Source organism: Mercenaria mercenaria, chromosome 9 (assembly GCF_021730395.1).
Source record: "Mercenaria mercenaria strain notata chromosome 9, MADL_Memer_1, whole genome shotgun sequence".
Classification (NCBI taxonomy): Eukaryota; Metazoa; Mollusca; class Bivalvia; order Venerida; family Veneridae; genus Mercenaria; species Mercenaria mercenaria.
In genome coordinates, this window is record NC_069369.1 from 27,302,699 (window position 1) to 27,325,637 (window position 22,939).

General features: G+C 35.9%; 1 protein-coding gene across 1 annotated transcript in view; it reads right to left on the bottom strand.

Annotated features, from left to right (window-relative positions):
• LOC123546778 (exportin-7-like) overlaps window positions 1-22,939 on the bottom strand; it is a 72,040-nt gene that overhangs the window by 44,587 nt on the left and 4,514 nt on the right. Inside the window, exon 2 of the mRNA XM_053551088.1 lies at window positions 367-513. Within this exon, the coding sequence (XP_053407063.1) occupies window positions 367-513 (147 nt within the window). The remainder of the gene's footprint in view (window positions 1-366; window positions 514-22,939) is intronic.

Genomic DNA, 22,939 nt, shown 5'->3' on the forward strand with positions numbered 1-22,939 from the left:
TTATTTAACGAACAGTAAGTGGCTATTTCATAACTTGCCATATGAGCCGTGCCATGAGAAAATCAACATAGTGGGTGTGCGACCAGCATGGATCCAGACCAGCCTGCGCATCCGCGCAGTCTGGTCAGGATCCATGCTGTTCGCTAATGGTTTCTCTAATTGCAGTAGGCTTTAAAAGCGAACAGCATGGATTCTGACCAGACTGCGCGGATGCGCACTCTGGTCTGGATCCATGCTGGTCGCACACCCACTATGTTGGTTTTCTCATGGCACGGCTCATATGCAGATTGTTATACATAGTGTTCACTCTCTATCAATCTGCAAGAACAATGAGAACCATGGTTGTAAAAACTATAATTTTCTTACATTTCCTCTTTCCAGCAGCAGCTGACATTTACTCAAACAGTCGGGAGTGTTTGCAAATGCGACCAGTGCTTTCTCTGCCTCAGTGCGAAGATTTGTGTCCGCTGTCTCGTAAAGTTGCTTACACAGGCTTTCCAGCTGCAGCAACTCCTGAAACAAATATTTTTTTGAAAAAAAAAATCTATCAAGCACATGTTTGCAGTTCTAAAATTAATTTTCATTACGCTGGTTCAAAGCTGGTAAACAGGGAGTCGGAAAAAGTTTGATTTCGAGATTGGCAAACTGTCAAACAAGAGCTGTCCGTAAGACAGCCGAGCTCGACTATTCGAAATATTGTCACAGAAGCAGGAAATTATTACCCAAAATGTTAAATATCAAAAGAGTTTTAAGTTCGAAACAGGACATAATTTGACCAAAATGCATATCAGAGTTATGGGACTTGATGCTATCAACTAGTTTAATAACCCCGAAGAAACATGTTAAGTTTCAATTCCATATCTGCATTAGTTTTGGAGATAGTAACTTGCATGTAAAACTTTAACCAGAATTTTCTAAGTCCAAAAGGGGGCATAATTTGCTCAAAATACATGTTAAGAGTTAAGGAACTTGACCCAGTGAGGTTCGTAACTGACCTAGAAAAAGAATAAATAAGTTTCAAAGCTATATGCCTTTTGGTAATAGCTGCAGGCCCTTCCCCAGCCGCATAAGGCGCCAAGCTACCGCGGCGCTTAAAACACGAAATACAGCTTCCCGCAGCGCTTAATTATCCCGCGCGGTGCCTCAATTATTAGCGCAGCGTCTTAAATCAGTAAGCGATTTCATCCCTGTGAGATAGCTCAGGTAAATATCGATCGGGGAAGTTTATGAATACACAGTGTAGCTAGCTGTTTACCGTGTACTGATAAGGGTTTAAAGACGACACGTGTTGATGAAAGTCTGTGTTTTCACAAGTTTGCGGTTAACTGGAGCAGGAGTGATTGGATTATAATTAGTTAAATATTATAATTAGTCTCTGCAACGAAATGGGATAACAGTTGGTGACGGAATGCATGGGTAAGTTAATTGTTATCGAGTAATAATTAGCAGAGAAAGGCAACTGTATTAAAATGACCAGTGATTCTTTGACTGAAGTTTGAAATCATTGTTCCGGATGAACTGAAGCAAACTTTTTCGTGGATGTTTAATTACCATTATTTAAGGTGCTATTAATTTCTAAATATTAAACTTTATCTACTATGATATTTTTTGTTTCACTTTGCTTTTGTATCTCTCAAAGTAAACATGCATCGTTCCTGGGAAAAACCAGTTCCAAATAAGCAACTGCCTACTTTCTCACGTAAAGAACTGGGCTAGTTGATAAAAGGGATGAATGAATTCTCTTCTGCTGTATTTCAAGGAAGTCAATATTTCTATGCTAAATAAACATTGATTTATTAATTTACTGACTATATTTACAGCATCATGTATGGTCCAAAGAATTTTAGAAGAAAAAAAAAACAAGAAACTTATCAACTACAAAAAAGTTATGATTCATTTTGTCAAGTCATTGAAACATGTTATTGTAACTTATGTTTCATTTCAGGCTCTTTCATCACTCTTCTCCCTTGAAGAAGACCGGGCGGTTATTGAATGGGCACAGGCGAAAGCCACCCTTACCACAGATGAACACTGCGCACCATGGAGTGGATTGTTGGTAATCTGTCCGAGTCTCACCCAAACCTGAGCAAAGTCGCTACAGTGGGACTGCTTCTACCAACCTCCACAGCTGGCGTGTATACATGTTCTTTCTGAAACTTGCTGCTTGCAGTAAAATACAGTAGTTAAACTTGAAATACAGAACCTGCTTCTGTGTGTAAAAAAGCTGCAATGGTGTTGTTAACACCCACAAATATTTAACAGAAATACTGTTGCAATTCATTGTGCAGAAGAACACAAGATAAATGTCAAATCTTAGGAACTTTTACAATATAAATCCATCCTTGGTTATCCTTGCTCTGGGAAAATAACAAATACTCTTTTTTTGTACTTTCAGATTGTGAGAGAGGTTTCAGCAGTTGAATGTGTAAAGACCACCCACCATTCACTGGTGAGCATGAAAGTGCTTAATGCCTTACTCATGGTGTCCATGCAGGGACAAAAATTGAATGACTTTAATTTCAGTGGTACAGTAAAGGAATGGCACAGAGCCAAAGACAGACACTTACCGTTATATGAAAACAAAAATACCTATGTGTTGTTAGTGTTAGTACAAAAGAAGTGGAAGGACATAATAATTATGTGTTGTTCGAAAATACATATAAAAGAAGTGGACATCTGTTAAGTGTATATGATATATTGATGGTAATATGATTATGTAAAAATGTAGAAGTAATGAAATACATGTTGTTGTGTTTTTTTGCATATGATATACTTAAAAAAGCACCATTTGGGTTCGATTTAAAACAAAATAATCGAACACGTGAGGGGAAACCCCTCCCGCACCCACCCCTTATCCCGCCACGCAAACTTTACCCCCAGCGCCTTAAAAAATTTCTGGGGAAGGGCCTGAGCTGTATGTACTTGCACGCAAAACTTTAACCAGGATTTTCTAAGTCCAAAAAGGGGCATAATTTGCCCAAAATACATGTCAGAGTTATGGGACTTGATTCTATCAACTAGTTTTATAACCCCAAAGACACGTGAAGTTTCAATTTAATATCTGCATTAGTTTTGGAGATAGTAACATGCATGTAAAACTTTAACCAGGATTATCTAAGTCCAAAAGGGGGCATAATTTGCTCAAAATACATGTCAGAGTTATGGGACTTGACCCAGTGAGGTAGGTAATTGATCTAGAAAAAGAAAAAAATAAGTTTCAAATCAATATGCCTTTTAGTAATAGCTGTATGTACTTGCACGCAAAACTTTAACCAGGATTTTCCAAGTCCAAAAGGGGGCATAATTTGCTCAAAATACATGTCAGAGTTATGAGACTTGACCCAGTGAGGTAGGTAATTGATCTAGAAAAAGAAAAAATAAGTTTCAAATCAATATGCCTTTTAGTAATAGCTGTATGTACTTGCATGCAAAAGTTTAACCAGAATTTTCTAAGTCCAAAAGGGGGCATAATTTGGCCAAAATACATGTCAGAGTTATGGGACTTGACCCAGTGAGGTAGGTAATTGATCTAGAAAAAGAAAAAATAAGTTTCAAATCTATATGCCTTTTAGTAATAGCTGTATGTACTTACACGCAAAACTTTAACCAAAATTTTCAAAAGTACAAAAGGGGGCATAATTTGGCCAAAATGAAGGTCAGAGTTATGGGACTTGGTGCTATCAACTAGTTTTATAACCCCAAAGACACATGTGAAGTTTCAATTCAATATCTGCATTAGTTTTGGAGATAGTAACTTGCATGTAAAACTTTAACCAGAATTTTCTAAGTCCAAAAGGGGGCATAATTTGCTCAAAATACATGTTAGAGTTATGGAACTTGAACCAGTGAGGTTGGTAATTGACCTAGAAAAAGAATAAATAAGTTTCAAAGCTATATGCCTTTAAATGGTAGCTGTATGTACTTGCATGCAAAAACTTAACCAAGGTGTGACGCCGACGCCAGGGTGAGTAGAATAGCTAGACTATTCTTCGAATAGTCAAGCTAAAAAATGCCTGTCACAGCAAATTACTTTCGACGTTTAAAACACTCTACTTATTGAGCAGGTAAGTTGTCAATTTTCTCAATTTCAACTTATTCAATGGCTATAGACTGTGTGATAAAGACTATCTGTCTAGTTATTAAACTTGGCATAATAACTTGACAAAGATACAAGAGTTGTCCTTAATACAGCACACTCGACTTTTCTCAGTGCTTGACTCTGAATGATGGTTGGCTACAATAGGTATCATCTACTTGGCATGTCCAGTCATTCCACTAACTTTCAACATTCTGGGCCTAGTGGTTTTTAATGTTCAGGCCCCTGTGACCTTGACCTTTGATGGAGTGACCCTAAAAACAATAGTGGTTGTCTACTCCAGCAGCTCTACCACCCTATGAAGTTTGAAAGTTCTAGGTCAAATGGTTCTCCAGTTATTGACTGAAAATGAACAGGGTTCCCACTCTTTTCCGTGGAAATAATTCAAGGACTTTTCCAGGACATTTTCACAAAATTCAAGGACTAATAGAGCACCTCGTGGTTCAAAGATAGAGCGCCCAAACCTGATCCAGACATTGTAGGTTCAAGTCCCGTCAGAAGAGAAATTCTTTCACTGCCTCAAAGATCTTTAATAGGTGCTAGAACTTTAAGAAAATAAGCTAGAGCTATCCCTAAAGGGGATTAATACTTCTGCCTCGCTCACTGTCACTTGGTTAAAGTAGTACTGTTTAAGAGACATAATGGAAAATATCTAGGTCCAAGTTATCTCCCCTTTGCTATATTATCTTGTAATGTGAACATCCTCATGTCCTATACTACCAGTCTGTAAAGTTCCATCAAAACCCTTCAAATAGTTTAAATAGAGTAAGGTTCAAAAGAATCATGGACAGACATAAATGGACAGATGGACAGACTCCAACATACCTCCTCTGAACCTCATAGGTGGGGGTACAGTACATGTAAATTTAATCAAACTGAAAAACAGGACTCATATTACGATTTTATCAATTCAACTGCAACTAAAAAAACTTGTTTACAAGGAAATTTTTAACCATAACCAAAAGTTATTTGCTCAAAATAAACCAGACGCTTTACAAAGAAAGATAACTAAGACTAAGTAGGTGTAACACCACTAAAATCTCAACTGATGTGAAGAGTTGAAGACGCAAATTTTTCAAGAACAGGGATAGCAATGCCGGTGTTTCTCTATTTAAATACAATATTGAGCATACAGAAAGAACAAAATTCCCGACTTTTTCCAGGTTTTCTGCTCTTTCTTTAAAATTCAAGTACTTTCAAGGCATTGAAAATGAAATGAAAAATTCAAGGACTTTTCCAGGAAGCATGGGAACCCTGAATGAATTGTTACGGACGGAAGGATCGACAGGGCAAAAACAACTGAGGAAGGGGACATAATAAATAAGAACAATGCAGAGAAAACTCCTAAATTATTTACAGAATACAAATTACAAATTGCAATGAACATTAAACTGAAAGAAATTCAACAAAGTACAAAAAATATATACGTTGCGTGTCAACGGCTGTACCTGCAAAATATATAAAGATCATTGCGTTACGCTACTGAAACAATAATCCTCCGGCAAATTTAAGAGAAAAAATAACAAGAGCTGTCCGTAAGACAGCCAATGCTTGACTATTCAAAACTTTCTCCAGATTTTTCTAATTCCAAAAGGGGGCATAACTTGCCCAAAATACATGTCAGAGTTATTGGACTTGACCCAGTGAGGTTGGTAGTTGATCTAGTAAAAGATAAAATAAGTTTCAAATCTATATGCCTTTAACCTTTAGCCTGCTGGCGGCAAATGATTCTGCCTTTCTGATCATGGTCTGCACTGTTCACTATTCAGTCAGTGAATTTTAAGTGAACATCCCTTAAAATAATAGATGGTATTACCCAGACTAGTCCATTTTAGAAATTTAGCAGGCTAAGGGTTAAGTAATAGCTGTATGTGCTTGCACGCAAAACTTTAACCAAAAGTGGGCATAATTTGGCCAAAATGCAGGTCAGAGTTATGGGACTTGATGTCAAAAAGGCAGGGATGTGGAATTCCTATGTCCGACTTGTGACTTTTTGACGGCGGACAAGTGAGTTTTTGCATTCCGTTTGTCTGCGGACAAGCACAAATTTTCTAGTTTGAAATGAGAAAAGGATAAATTTTGAAACGCTGAACACTGCTTCAAGTTTATGGAGTTTATAAACGAATTTGATATACAAAACAAATGTTTCACCCGCCGACGGCCTCCAGATTTCAGCAGTTTTGGGAAAACCATACTGTGTCTAAATTTAGCATCTCTTTTTCTGTGTTCTGATTGGTTCCCTGTCTCGGTCTCGAGTTATTTTGCACATGGTAACACGACGAACAGAAACAGGAAACGTAAAACAGTTATCACAAATTCGTTGTTACAACTTCGTCTGCCGACAAAATCAACAGTCAAAGCACAAAGAGCTGATGGGCAGTCTTCTAGGCATTTTGGTTTAATGTTCGACTGCCTCACGGACAAACACAAGCAAGTGTTGCGAGCTTATGTTTTATTTTTGTTGTTGGATTTAACGTCACACCGACACATGATAGGTCATATGGCGACTTTCCAGCTTTAAATGGTGGAGGAAGACCCCAGGTGCCCCTCCGTGCATTATTTCATCAAGAGCAGGCACCTGGGTAGAACCACCGACCTTCCCTAAGCCAGCTGGATGACTTCCTCACATGAAGATTTCAATGCCCCGAGTGAGGCTCGAACCAACATCGATGTGGGGCAAGTGATTTGAAGTCAGCGACCTTAACCACTCGGCCACGGAGGCCCCGCTTATGTTTTAAAACAGTTAAAGTATTACATTTTATTATGTTTGTTTTTATTATGACCTGTAGACTGTTGTCCAAAAACAAAGAAATACTATTAGTTTCATGCATGCTTAAATGTTGAAAATCTGGGCAAGTAAGTTTTGACTGCGGACAAGTAGATTTTTGAGTCTCATTTGTCCGTGGACAACTGAAAAATACTGGGATTTCCACACCCCTGAAAGGGGGCATAGTTTGCCCAAAATACATGTCAAAGTTATGGGACTTGACCCAGTGAGGTTGGTTATTGATCTAGAAAAAGAAACAAGAGATCACAGAGTGATCTTGGCGCCCACCAAGTGCCATTTTTGAGTGTTCCAAATTTCAAGACTTACTGACTAGCTCAAGGTCAAATTTCATTTCCGTACACAACACTGTGCATGTGGTCCAAATTCGAAAGCTGTAGCTCGAGAAATGTGAAAGTAGGTCACTAGATCAATCTTAAGGTAAAAGTTTAATTCGGTACACAAAACTATGCAAGTGGTCCGAATTTGAAGGCTTAGCTTGAGAAATGTGTAAGTAGGTAACTAGGTCAAAATCAAGCTTGTACCTTCAAAAATGTGAAAGTAGGTCACTAGTCAATGTAAAGGTCAAAGTTTGTTTCGGTACATAAAACCATGCATGTGGTCCAAATTTGAAGGCTGTAGCTTGAGAAATGAGAAAGTAGGTCACTGGGTCAAAATCAAGGTCAAATTTAATTTCGGAACACAAAACTATGCATGTGGTCCAAATTTGAAGACTGTACCTTCAAAAATGTGAAAGTAGGTCACTAGGTCAAAATCAATGTCAAATTTCATTTTGAAACACAGAACTATGCATATGGTCCAAATTTGATACCTGTACCTTCAAAAATGTGAAAGTAGGTCACTAGGTCAAAATCAAGGTCAAAGTTTTTTCAAGTGCACAAAACTATGCATGTGGTCCAAATTTGAAGGCTGTAGCTATAGAAATGGGGAAGTAGGTCACTAGGTCAAAATCAAGGTCAACTCATGTCAAGGTTCATCTTGCCACTCAAAAATATACATGTGGTCCAAATTTGAATGTTGTAGTTATTGACAAGAAGATTTTAAAAGCTTTTCCCTATATAAGTCTATATGAACCATGTGACCCACGGGGCGGGGCAATTTTTGACCCTAGGGGGATAATTTGAACAAACTTGGTAGAGAACCACTAGATGATGCTACATTACAAGTATCAAAGTCCTAGGCTTTGCGGTTTGGACAAGAAGATTTTCAAAGTTTTTCCTTATATAAGTCTGACAAAGTTTGGTCAAAATCCCCCCAGTAGTTTCTGAGGAGATGCGATAACGAGAAATTGTTAACGGACGGACGGACGGACGGACGGACTGACGGACGGACGGACGGAATGACGGACGGACGGACCACGGACGCAGAGTGATTTTAATAGCCCACCATCTGATGATGGTGGGCTAAAAATAAGTTTCAAATCTATATACCTTTAAATAATAGCTGTATGTACTTGCACACAAACCTTTAACTAATTTCTCACAAACCTTTAACGATTTTCTAAGTCCAAAAGGGGGCATTATTTGGTCAAAATGCAGGTCAGAGTTATGGGATTGATGGTATCAACTAGTATTATAACCCCAAAGACACATGTGAAGTTTCAATTTAATATCTGCATTAGTTTTGGAGATATTAACTTGCATGTAAAACTTTAACCAGGATTTTCTAAGTCCAAAAGGGCGCATAATTTGCTCAAAATACATGTTGGAGTTATGGGACTTAACCCAGTGAGGTTGGTAATTGACCTAGATAAAGAAAAAATAAGTTTCAAAGCTATATGCCTTTAAATGATAGCCATATGTACAATGTACTTGCATGCAAAACTTTAACTAAGGTGTGACGCTGACGCCAGGGCAAGTATAATCATCTAAGCTAGACTATAGTCGAGCTAAACAATTGTTTATCACATCAGAAGTTCTAAAGTGATATACTTCGAGATTTAATTCTGATACAGTATGTTATTTGAAATCGATTGACAGATTAATTATTTTTTGCATATTACATTGTGGTCTGACTGTCATGACTGTATCTAGATATTGTTACAGTTGAGAAAAAAAAGAGAACAGAATCATATTCACTGACAGATAACACTATTTTATTTGAACACTAACAATTATGTGCAGACCTTTCTGTTTAAAATATACCAACAATATGTCAAAATTTGACATGTGTAAATAACAGGGAATAAATATGTTGTGAATTGAATTGAATTGGAGAAAGTATTTTTGTCAGTTTCAACAAATTAACTAAAATAAATATAAATGTCATAAACAAGTGGAAGTTACGCATTCACCGCTGAAACAAAAGAAAGACACAATACGTGTCCACCAACAATGTCTCGGAGGTACAGTAAATATATTTATAATATATTACAAGAAAGTAAATTGTATCATAATTAACTGCTAAAATTGATACATTTAATGTTAAAATAAGATGTTGATCATGACAGTCCATCATGTGAAAACTACGCTTGCGACAGGCCATCACGAACCACAGTGTTCATGACTGTGAGGTTCAGTCAGGTGTTCGGCCACCCGACTGACCACCCAAAATTATTTTGTAACGAAAGCGTTTTTTTAGGTTCCACGCTGACTGTACTGTACCTTAATTCCATGTTTCTAATTTTAACATTGTCTTAATTCAATAAATTGAAAACATTATAGGCATGGTAATTGCATACTGTTGCAGGTTGTAAACTTATCAAAGGGTCATATGGAGATCTGATGTAATGAGCAAGAAAAAAATTCACTTTCTACATTATAAAACAATATAATTTTTAAAGATTTTTTCATCATAAATGTACTTATTTAGTAACAAGAGGGCCATGAAGGCCCTGTATCGCTCACCTGACCTATTGACCTAAAGATCATCAAGATCAACATTCTGACCAAGTTTCATTAAGATATGGTCATAAATGTAGCCTCTAAAGTGTTAACTAGCTTTTCCTTTGATTTGACCCGGTGACCTAGTTTTTGCCCCCACATGACCCAGATTCGAACTTGACCTAAAGATCATCAAGATTAACATTCTGATTAAGTTTCATGAAGATACAGTCATAAATCTGGCCTCTAGAGTCTTAACAAGCTTTTCCTTTGATTTGACCTAGTGACCTAGTTTTTTAACACACCTGACCCAGATTTAAACTTGACCTATAGATCATCAAGATTAACATTCTGACCAAGTTTCATTAAGATATGGTCATAAATGTGGCCTCTAAAGTGTTAACTAACTATTCCTTTTATTTGACCCCCGTGACCTAGTTTTTGACCCGACATGACCCAGATTCGAACTTGACCTAAAGACCATCAAGTTTAACATTCTGACTAAGTTTCATGAAGATATAGTCAAAAATGTGGCCTCTAGAGTGTTAACAAGCTTTTCCTTTGATATGACCTAGTGACCTAGTTTTTGACTCCATCTGACCCAGATTTAAACTTGACCTAAAGATTATCAAGATTAACATTCTGACCAAGTTTCATTAAGATATGGTCATAAACGTGGCCTCTACAGTGTTAATTAGCTTTTCCTTTGATTTGACCCGGTGACCTAGTTTTTGACCCGACATGACCCAGATTCAAAATTGCCCTAAAGATCATCAAGTTTAACATTCTGGCTAAGTTTCATGAAGATATAGTCATAAATGTGGCCTCTAGAGTGTTAACAAGCTTTTCCTTTGATATGACCTAGTGACCTAGTTTTTGACCCCACCTAACCCAGATTTGAACTTGAGCTACAGATCATCAAGATTTGACCAAGTTTCATTAAGGTATGGTCATAAATGTGGCCTCTAGTGTAAACTAGCTTTTCATTTGATTTGGCTTGGTGACCTAGTTTTTTATCCTACATGACCCAGATTCAAACTGGACCTTAAGATCATCAATATTAACAATCTGACCAAGTTTCATGAAGATACAGTCATAAATGCGGCTTCAACAGTGTTAACAAGCTTTTCCTTTGATTTGACCTGGTGACCTAGTTTATGATCCCAGATAACCAAATATCGAACTCGTCCAAGATTTTATTAAGGGTAACATTCTGACCAAGTTTCATTAAGATTGGGCCAAAATTGTGACCTCTAGAGTGTTAACAAGCTTTTCCTTTGATTTGACCTGATGACCTAGTTTTTGACCCCAGATGACTTAATATCGAACTCGTCCAAGATTTTATTGAGGGTAACATTCTGACCAAGTTTCATTAAGATTGGGCCAAAAATGTGACCTCTAGAGTGTTAACAAGCTTTTCCTTTGATTTGACCTGATGACCTAGTTTTTGACCCCAGATGACCCAATATCGAACTCGTCCAAGATTTTATTGAGGGTAACATTCTGACCAAGTTTCATTAAGATTGGGTCAAAAATGTGACCTCTAGAGTGTTAACAGTCAAATTGTTGACGACGGACGGACGGACGGACGACGACGGACGCCGGACACAGGGTGATCACTAAAGCTCACCTTTGAGCACTTCGTGCTCAGGTGAGCTAAAAATGTACCAAGTTTAGGACTTTCAAGAATCGTCATAAAGTCACTGTATGTGATATGACCATAATTTCACTCTTCTTTTCATAAATTTACGCTCGATCAGGCAATAATAGCTTGATTGGGCTTTTAAGCCCGATCAGGCAATGTGACCAGCCTGATAAAAGCATAAAGAAGGAGTATATAAAGGTTGTATTAAAAAATAGGTTAAAAACAGAGCAGGTTTCTAGGGGGACACATGTTCAACCTGGCAGACTGCCTGGCTGACTTCAGATAAAAGCAAATACAACTTCTGACTCCTTTATAAAATTAACCCAGAGAAATGTACCCAATGTACCTCCATGTGGTGACAAGCCGTTAGACTCGTGTGCCCCCCCTCCCGGCTGCTAATCCGCCCCTAGTTCCAGGATGTACTGTATACTTAGTGTCTACCATAAAATCATCCAATCTTTACTTGCGATTTTTTCCCTATATAATCATGATAATTGGTACCGAATATTGGACCTGTTCACAAAATTTTGCAAAGGGTCTTTCACAATTTTCAAATTGGGTCTGCTGGACCCGTTCTCAATAATTTTATTGGTGTGAAAACCCCTAAAATTAGTAAAAACAAGAAGCTGCGTTCAATAAACGCTTGATGCCCCCAGTGACATCCTTGTCGATACAAAGCAACCTAAGTCCAAAACGAGGTCAAGTTCAAGGTCAAATGGAGGTCTGGTGATGTCTGAAGATGAAGAATGGTCACAGGTTACATCTGCATTAGTATCAAGTCATTCTAGTAAGGGGTATTGATGCTAGACGAAACGGTCCCATTTGGTTAACCTCGTACGGACAGGACAATCACTATATCAGGCCTCCCGCATCAGTAGATGCCGAGGGCATAAAAAGTAAAAACACTGTTACTAAGATTAGAGAATGATGTAATGGGGTATCCAAGAGGGCAAAATTTTCCACCGCTAACGAGATATGGCTAAAATCTGGAAGGCGGATTGATCTGTCTATAGCATGGTAAGCGTTTTCCCTTGACTTTTGAAAATGAGGATCATTGTGACCCCAGTGTTTCACATCTGGGGGTCATTTCCAAATTTTGGGGGTCATACAGATATACTAAAATTAGTATTTTGAATAAAACTTTGTTTTACTTATACTAGTGATTATACAGATTGAAGTCTTTCCTCGTATTTGTCACTGAATAACATGATAAAAACAGCTGATGTTTGACTTTTATTTAAATATGTGATAAAATAGGTACTTTTTACCAGGCAGTGTTATAGTAGAAACAGGTGAATTGAACCACCGGGTCCTACTGTACTTGCTGCCGACGACATCATACATATCATCAGCTTGCTTTGCTTTTGAGCCATTTTTTTTAGTAAACAGCAGACTGGTACTACTGGTAGCAGGGTTAGACACTAACTTATTTGAACAAGGTTCCCAAAGGAATCTCTACTTTTTAAATATGGGGGTCCTCCTCAGGCTTTGGGATCCCTCATAATATGATATATAAAAACAATCACAACAGGTGTCTTATGAGAAGTTACGGTCGTACCCTGGTGGGATTCGAACCCGCAACCTCTGTACTGAGTGGCTGACACCTTAACTACTACAGAAGAATGTATCCAAACTGATATCAATTTACATGTTTGCCAATGTCAAGACAAGGTCTTGACTTTGGAGACACTTGTATCTTATAGATATAATCATTGTCAAGTCTATTGTGACAACCACTAAAAACAAGAGCTGTCCGTAAGACAGCCAAGCTCGACTATTCGAAATATTGTCCCAGAAGCAGGAAAATATTACCCAAAAAGGTTAAATATCAAAAGAGTTTTAAGTTCAAAAGGGGGAATAATTTGACCAAAATGCATATCAGTTATGGGACTTGCTGCTCTTAACTAGTTTTATAACCTCGAAGGCACATGTGAAGTTTCAATTCAATATCTGCAATAGTTTTGGAGATAGAAACTTGCATGTAAAACTTTAACCAGAATTTTCAAAGTCCAAAAGGGGGCATAATTTGCCCAAAATACATGCCAGAGTTATGGGACTTGATCCAGTGAGGTTAGTAATTGATCTAGATAAAGAAAAAGTAAGTTTCAAATCTATATGCCTTTTAGAAATAGCTGTATGTACTTGCACGCAAAACTTTAACCAGAATTTTCTAAGTTCAAAGGGGCATAATTTGGCCAAAATGAAGGTCAGAGTTATGGGACTTGCTGCTATCAACTAGTTTTATAACCCGGAAGACACATGTGAAGTTTCAAATCAATATCTGCATTAGTTTTGGAGATAATAACTTGCATGTAAAACTTTAACCAAAATATTCTAAGTTTAAAAGGGGGCATAATTTGCTCGAAAAACATGTCAGAGTTATGGGACTTGACCCAGTGAGGTTGGTAATTGATCTAGAAAAAGAAAAAATAAGTTTCAAATCTATATGCCTTTTAGAAATAGCTGTATGTACTTGCACGCAAAACTTTAACCAGAATTTTCTATGTCTTAAAGGGGGCATAATTTGGCCAAAATGAAGGTCAGAGTTATGGGACTTGCTGCTATCAACTAGTTTTATAACCCCGAAGACACATGTGAAGTTTCAAATCAATATCTGCATTAGTTTTGGAGATAGTCACTTGCATGTAAAACTTTAACCAAAATTTTCTAAGTCTAAAAGGGGGCATAATTTGCTCAAAATACATGTCAGAGTTATGGGTCTTGACCCAGTGAGGTTGGTAATTGATCTAGAAAAAGAAAAAATAAGTTTCAAATCTATATGCCTTTTAGAAATAGCTGTATGTACTTGCACGCAAAACTTTAACCAGAATTTTCTAAGTCTTAAAGGGGGCATAATTTGGCCAAAATGAAGGTCAGAGTTACGGGACTTGCTGCTATCAACTAGTTTTTTAACCCCGAAGACACATGTGAAGTTTCAAATCAATATCTGCATCAGTTTTGGAGATAGTCACTTGCATGTAAAACTTTAACCAAAATTTTCTAAGTCCAAAAGGGGGCATAATTTGCTCAAAATACATGTCAGAGTTATGGGACTTGACCCAGAGAGGTTGGTAATTGACCTAGAAAAAGAAAAAATAAGTTTCAAAGCTATATGCCTTTAATTGATGGCTGTATGTACTTGCATGCAAAAACTTAACCAAGGTGTGACGCCGACGCCGACGCCGACGCCAGGGTGAGTAGAATAGCTAGACTATTCTTCGAATAGTCGAGCTAAAAACACTAAGGCTATCACTGAAGCTGATGAATGAATGTCAGCATGCCCACAGGATTTTTAAAAAGTGGGTACCTGTACCCACTACTTCTGGAAAAAGTGGGTACAGGCTTAAAAAATCTGGGTACACTGAATTTTCCCAAAACATGAACATATGTACCGTTATGAAAACTAAAAGCAACAGATATTAGATAATGTTTACAGTATTTATTCAGTAAACTCAGTCATACTGTATTTATATATGCCTAGCCTGTTAACTATATGCTGCTAAGGCATAAAGAACAGTATTTAACTATTATGAATGTCTAAGGCCTAAATGCTTCAGCAGCTTTTGATATGATATTGATAAGATTTTTCTCTGGCTTAGGCATTTGCTTACAGTAGTACTCGATGACCATTCTGCTCTGCACATTATCAACAGTAGGCCTGCAGGAACTTGCTGTATGATGCCTATTTTGTAGTGAAAACCCGGCCTTTCACATGACACTGAGGTCAATTTAATAGGGGATGAAAATCCCCGAGACGGTAACGTCCGTATATAGATATTCGTCTTTGCTGTTTGCATATACTGAGGCAATTTTTTCGATGTTTTCCGGTTCCGGTTTATGTAAAATCCGCTGACTGGTTGTCTTTATGAACATCCGAGCACCCCGAATCAGTCATAGAAACTCGTAAACCGCGCTAACATGATTATTTTACTTCTTTTTCGTAATGAAAACTGTACAGTACATGCAACTGAAAAACACTTTTAAAACAGTAAGGAAGTGTAAAGACCGTCAAGTTTCTGCGTGAAGTGCAAACAAACAAAACAAAATTCTAAAAGCTAGTGCGAGAACGCTGAATGACGTCACCGGCATGGTTTCCGTAAATTTTGCAAAGTATGATATTCGCTGTAAGAGGTATGATGACACTAAATGTAAACTACAGTTTAGAGCAAAGTTTCACTTTCGTGAGCGTTTAATATTTCTTTCTAAGCGGATATATAAAAGATAAATCCCCAATGCTAGGCGGTGCCTTAATTCATATTATTTCCACCCAGAATGAAGTTTTTCATGCTCGTCTGCCATTTTTGTTAGTGACGTATTTGGAGTAATCTAGATCGCGCAGATGTTTGCCGCTGGAAGCTTATTTGTTTTCTGTTCAAAAGCAAGCGTTTTCCGGGTTTTAGGTTAGCGACCACCAATTTTTGAGCCATTTCGTTTATTTGCCGGCCACAACAAATATGCGTACCTGCACGCACGGCCATCGAAAAAATTGCATGTACATCGTGTTTTCTGCGTGACTGGGCATGCTGAATGTACCCTACTCCCCTGCACACAATGACACAGTACATTGCAATTTGATGCACACAAGATTGCATAATTATGTGGAGTGTATGTTTAGTAACAAAAAACAAAGTGCCATAACTCTGCAGAATATCAAACAGAACCTAACATGCATTGTTCACTGAACAAGAGTTTTTACTGATCACTTGAGTGAGGTTCCATTAAATTTGTATGCAGGGGTTCGGGATATTAGGAGTGCACAAGACTGGATCTGCAGATTGTATGTATATAGTTTATTAACAAAATACAAAGTCCCATAACTGTGCAGTACTTTTTTCTGAAAGAACCTAAAAAGCACCATGCACAACTAGGGTTACTAATGATCACTTGTCTTAAGTTTCATCAAATTGTGTGCATGGGTTCAGGAGATTAGGCACGCACAAGAATGCATATGCAGACTATGTATATAGTAAATTAGTATAGTAACAAAAAAACAAAGTCCCATAACTCTGCATATTTTTTTTTCTGAAAGAGAACATAACCTGCACCATGTACAACTACAGTTGTTAAATTTCACTTTTGTGAAGTTTGTTTCATCAAATTGTGTCAAGGGGATGAGAAGAGTTGATTTGCACAAGATTGTGTCTATAGACAGACAAAAGGAAACTAGTATACCCCCTTACAACTTGAGTTTTTTTGGGGGGTAACAACTGATGAGCACAAGGTTGTGTCTACAGACAGAAGGACAGACAGGCAGATGAACAGACTGATAGACAAACTGAAACCAGTTAACCCACCTTACAACTTTGATGTTCAGGGGGTTTAATTACGATGGTAGAAACTGACACTTGGCCTGGTGCACAGTAAAGTGCCCAATTCAGCAAAAAATCATGTATATAGCCCCATCTTTCAAACAATACATGATAGAACTATGAAATAAAGTTTATAAGTAAGGTATGATACAGATGTAGATGTGGAGGTGAACATTTATCATGAAAATTTAGAAATAAAGTAGTGCGACAAGTTTAAGTAGGCAAAAATTAGCCATTTTTGCATGTAACGGGTTAGCATCTAAAATTTCATCATTTTTGTAAGCTGTCTCACAGAAACTCTGTTCTTTTTTACATCTTCACTATTAAATTTTGTGAAAGAAAAATATCTTTGCTTTCATTTGATATATAACATCATGTTCTTCTGTATTTCTTGTTCTGAGAATCATGGTTTGAACCAAAGTTGTATGGATGTAACGCCCTAGAAATCTGAAAATGCTATACTTAAAAAAGTGAAGAAAAAAGTAGTATCTTTTGGTGCTAGAACATGTGAGATGGCCTTGAAAAGTTTGAAAAATATGTAAGTTGAAATAGTCAAAGTATCATTTCTGTACATCAAGTCTGTAAATAAATATAGCCGAATATCTCATCAAAAGTTAGTTTGTGACAAAAAATCCGTAATGTCCGTCCCCCTACCATAAACTTCATTAAGTGTTATAAAACTAGAAATTTGCAGCACATTTTTATTACATATGATGACATGAGTAACATTTCCAAAAATTGTTGAAATCCATCAAGCAGTTTTTTAGATATTGACAAAAGTCTAAAAGTTATCTGTAATGTCCGTCCCCGTAATGTCCGTCCCCACTTATCATCGATTTTGAATGTTGTATATATATTATTATTTTTTATCAAATTCAATTCCTTTTATTTCTGATTTACCAATAAGAACTGAAATTTTTTAAAAAATGCATTTAAAATCAGTATAATACATTATTTTGTGACATTTTTTCTTAAAAACACAGTGTGTGTAAAAAAATGTCAAAATTTGTTGAAATCTTCAGCAAAATGAATCAGTTTCATACATGAATTTTACTTTCATATAAAGAACTCGTGCAAAAACATGAAAAAAGACTAATGAGTATATATATAAAGTAAAACTTTGCCAAACATTATCTATAAGCACATTTAAAGTGTTGGGGGACGGACATTACATTTTTGTACTAAAACTACATGTTGAAAAAAGTAAGTAGAGTTTTAGTCTTCTGTCTTCTTGAAATTTATAGTGTTGTAATTTATAGGTTTTAACATCATATCGAGAAAACTATGTCCCTTAGTAATTACAAAAACGTTTTGAAATGCTACCATAAACACTTGATCCCCCTCCCCTAGTGCACTACTGTATATTTCTTATCTTTTATATTTTCTCTTATAATTTCATCTACACAATAAATGGTCATAAGATGCATCACAATCATTCCTTAATTAAAACAACATAATTAATTAGTGACCTATTGAGATGGCAACAACATGCCATAAAACACAGGTGGCCATAGAAGATCACAAAATCACACTTTCTCAACAGGGTGCCAATATACAAGGGACCATAAAACCCCTAAACTGGATCTTAATTGATCATTATGGAATCTTTACCTAAAACAACACTCCCTGATGTAAGTGTTATAATCCAGTGTATTGTATAAAATTAAAACCCCTAGTAAGGATATATTTTGCCTTTTTTGCCAAGGACTTCCCCCTTTAAAAAAAGCATATATTAAATTAAACCATGAAAAATAAAAGACTGGTACAAGTATACAAAAAAAAATAAATAAAAAAATAAAAATTGTTGAAGTGTTATATTTTTTCAATCATAGAACATTATGTTGTTATCATTATTTCATTTTGTACCATTAACACAGCACTGATAGAAAGCTAAACTGATACAGTAATGTTATGGTGATCTACATTTAATATGCTTGTATTCTACTGGAAGGTTGTTAGATATGGATTAGTTTTATGGGAATGCTTGTACTGTATGTATGTCTTTTTCTTTGAAACAGAACAGTACTTGCATATATATGATAATATGCAGTGAAGAATTGATTGTAAAGCTGATTTTGACAAATACTGCTTAATACTAGTAGAATACTTTTTGCAAATTAGTAAAAATGAAATACTTCAATCTCGCTCGCTTTTTAACTGCTATTTCAATGAATGTCTGAAATGAATTTCCTTTATCATTTAGTAAAACCATTTACTATATTTATAGACATATTACCTATTGAAATGACACAAATGTTCCCTTAGTTAAGAAATTTGAATTTCAGAGTAATTTATGTTCTAAAGTAGTTATAAAAGCTGAACCAGTCATTTTATGTAATGTCCGTCCCCCGTTTCCGGCACTATTTATTTATAATATTTTCTGCTTAAATGTAATATAAATAAGAGTATTTATGTTTCTACTTTGTTGTCTGTATTAATTAATTGCTATAAAGGTGTTTTCCTGCTTTAAATGTTCCATTTTCCAAATTTTATATTAAAGTGAATTTTACGATTAACAGAAAATAATCGTAATTTCAAAGAAATTAGCTATTTTTTTAAAAAAATGGAAAAGCAAAGAGTTAAGGCTTATATTTTCTTGATCTGTGACCTCAAACGATTAGAAAATACACATAAAAGAACTGGTTTTGTATAAAACATTTACAGTAGGAATCTAATTTAAATTAAGGTGTAATGTCCGTCCCCAACCCGACATGGCAACTTAAATCCACTTTTTTGAAAAAAATTCCCAAAAAGTTATCTATTTGGGTACTGATCCTTGTGCACAACATGTTGAAGTGTAGAAAAAAGGTATTTTTCAAGGCAAAGTAAAAACTTTATTTTTTGACTTAGATGCTAACCCAATTGGGCACTTTACTGTGCACCAGGCCACTTGTAATAATATAAAATAATCAAGTTTATATGTTAAGGTAATGAAATATGACTTATGTAATATTTAGCTCTAATTTCTGAAATAACCTTGCATTTCACGTAATTTTGCAGGTTGAAAAGGTTGATGAACCAGAAATACAGTTGAGGTTCCTCCAGAAGACACTGAGGCTTTCCGGGAGTTCAAACATAGTCAAGCACTGGTGTGTCCTGGCAGTCACTAAATGATACTTAACAAACTCTAACTCAGCCTAACTGTTGCCTTGCAGTGGAATCAAAATGGAGTTCAATATACCAGAGCTTGAATGTTCAGGATGAACTATTCATTCTTAGTGTTTAAGTTGACAAACGTGTCAGGAGTGAAACATTTTGACATTTTTATGTTTTCTGAAATTATCATGGTTATATTCTATTAATAGCTCATTGTTACTTTGATATGTAACAAATCAGCACTGTGAGGAGCTGTTCTTATAAAACTGTTCGTAAGTTAACTCAAAGTTGAAAATCTCTCGTTGTTTCTTGAATCAAATTCATCGTTGTTGTTCTAAAAATGTAAAAATATCAAAGTTTCAGAATCAAAACTGTTAAAAAGTCGCTTCTTTTCTGCATTGCAATAATAAATTTAGGTGTTATTACACTTGCATTCTGTTTAGATCACAAGATTAAGTTAAAGTCTAAGTTATGGTAATAATGTGTATTATGTCAGGAGTGAAACATTTATTGCTCAAACTGTTAATCAGTTCTGTAATATGAAATACTAGGTCATGTTTATGTAATACCTTGTGGTATTTTTTTGATATTCTTTAAAATATATGGCAAAGTTGCCTTTTTGTATTAAGAGTACACAGTTAATCTAAAAAACAAACGTTCTTCATTATAATAGCCATAAAATAACGAAAAAATCAATTAATTTAATTTTTTGGAGGCATATAGCTAGCTCGTACATTTTTTTCATTTTCTTTAACACATAAACTATGAAAAGTAAGCATAGAAAGACACAAAGAATTATACTTTTTGTTTCTGCAGTGACTTTGAAGATGGTATGTTGTTTTCTCTTTTTTGTTGGGTCAGTTGAATTAAAGATCAATAAAAAACTTAATATGTGTTGTATTGTTTGCACGCAACCATTTTTATAGACTGCAATGACGGCTTATTAAAATGAGGTAATAAGAATGCTACTTTGACCTGTTTTAATTTTTGATCAGTTTTAGGCAACATGTTATCAACTCTACGGAATGAATGTGTTTTTGTAACTAACTATCTTCAGTTTGATTAGATTCATTCCGTAGAGTTTATTCTGTGACTAGATCTACTTGTATATAAGAACAGACCTGAAAATGTTGCAAAGATCATCATCATTGCCTTATATGTACTCCTGGTTAAGCACCCGGGGGCTAAACCAGGAGTATATAATAGTGACTGAGATAGTGAGAATAAAGAGAAATGGAAATAATTTAGGAGTCACTGTATCAACTCTATGGAATGAATGGGGGCTAAACCATGAGTATATAATAGTGACTAAGAATAGGGCTGTCATTGATTGGGTCTTAGGCGTATCGACGATACCGATATATCAGAAGACAAATATCAACGATATATTGATTATTAAGTTAGATTAACGACCTATTTGTTCATATAATACTATATACCTTCCTGTAAATGCTATTTTAAGTTTTATTGCCTACTTTCCATATTTCTGTTTGATTGTGTTGTATTTGTATTTATGAAATAAAAGAAATACATAAAAATTAATAACATCTTTCATTTTTTTTTTGCCTTCACTCCTTTTTTTGCATTCATCCAAATTTACAACTTTGTGAACTTCAGTTGTTTTTAGGGTCTGAGTTTTTATTTGGGTAGTTTTTTCTCCCTGTAAAATATCGATTTTTGAAAATGGGAATCGATAATCGATCGACAAAAAAAATTATTAATACATCAATATCGTTTCTATCGATGACAGCCATAACTAAGAAGATAAAAAAAAATCAAAATAATTCAGGCATCATGGTATCATCTCTACGGAATGAATGTGACTGTGTAACTAACCATTTTGTGACAATGAAGATAAAAAATTTCGAGATAATTTACGCATCATGGTATCAATGTTACGCGCATATAGCCAATCTGCGCATCTGGTAAATCGCGCAGCGCAAATAACCAATTTGTTATCTGCGCAACGATTTGTAAATCGGGCAACCTTATATATTTCTTATATGCGCAGGGTAACTGTCTTGCGCGTTTGGTGAATGAGTCTGTGCTTTTAACATATGGATGGTATCTTCCGATAAAATTGAATATCATTAGAGGGATAGACTTGTAGGCCTACATAAAACTGTTTTAATTTTAAAACTGACGGTGATCAGGCACGCGGACAGGTGTGAATTGACTGTGCTTAATTTGTAAAGAACATTTTTTTAAAGTAAATTAGCCTATTTATGCGGTAATTTCAATGAGATGCTCACGTCCCTGGTAGTTTATGGACTAAACATTTCTGTTGACGACGGTATTAAGAGTCATTTGCCATAGGTGTTAAAAAACTTTAAAATGATACAAAATATCCAAAGAATATTTAATAACACAAGTTTTTTTTTATTTATTTTTATTATTTTTTTTTAACTTTTAAAAGCCGTAGCCTGTGCGGGATGTCGATCCGGCGCTAATATCAAATCCTGAAATGACACCGATATTTCACATATATATTGATCATTTCTTACAGATCGTATTGATATTTTTTAATGTTTTGTAGTACAATAGAGTAGTTTTCGCCAGAACGTGAACGAATTTTTGTTGCTGGGCAAGATGTGTCCTGCGCTAATGGAAAATCTGGAAATTACTCTGATAATATGAATAACTGCCAAAAACCATGTTAACTTTTAAATTGTTTAACAATTACAGACTGATATTGCAAATCTTAGTTTTAAAAATGTGTCATAAATTTATTTCAACATCAGTAAATTCATGGGAGTCGGTCACCAGGTTTCAATATCTGCAGTATGACAGTGTTCGAAATTCACGGTTGTCCGACAGCCCGTGGCTACCAAATTTCAGCTCGGGCTACCGATTTTCCACAGGTACAAGCCCGACTGGGCTACCGAATTTTCCTCATTTGTTTAAAAAAAACATGCTAATTAAACGAGTACTGCATTGTGATTTTCCAGACTGAGAAACGCTCATGGAATTATTGGTTTTTGCACTCTTACTTGTTGACAATCAAACACAGTGCCAAAGACGTAACCGCAGCTCTAATTGGCTGAATACAATCACCTCTAGCGTAACGGATAATTTGATTAGCTTTCACAATTCTCGCGAAAATCTCACAAGTACCTGCAGTAGGTGGAGCTTAAATTATGCTATCAGCGTGTGTGTAATGTGTATTCAGCACTCGGTATTACATCT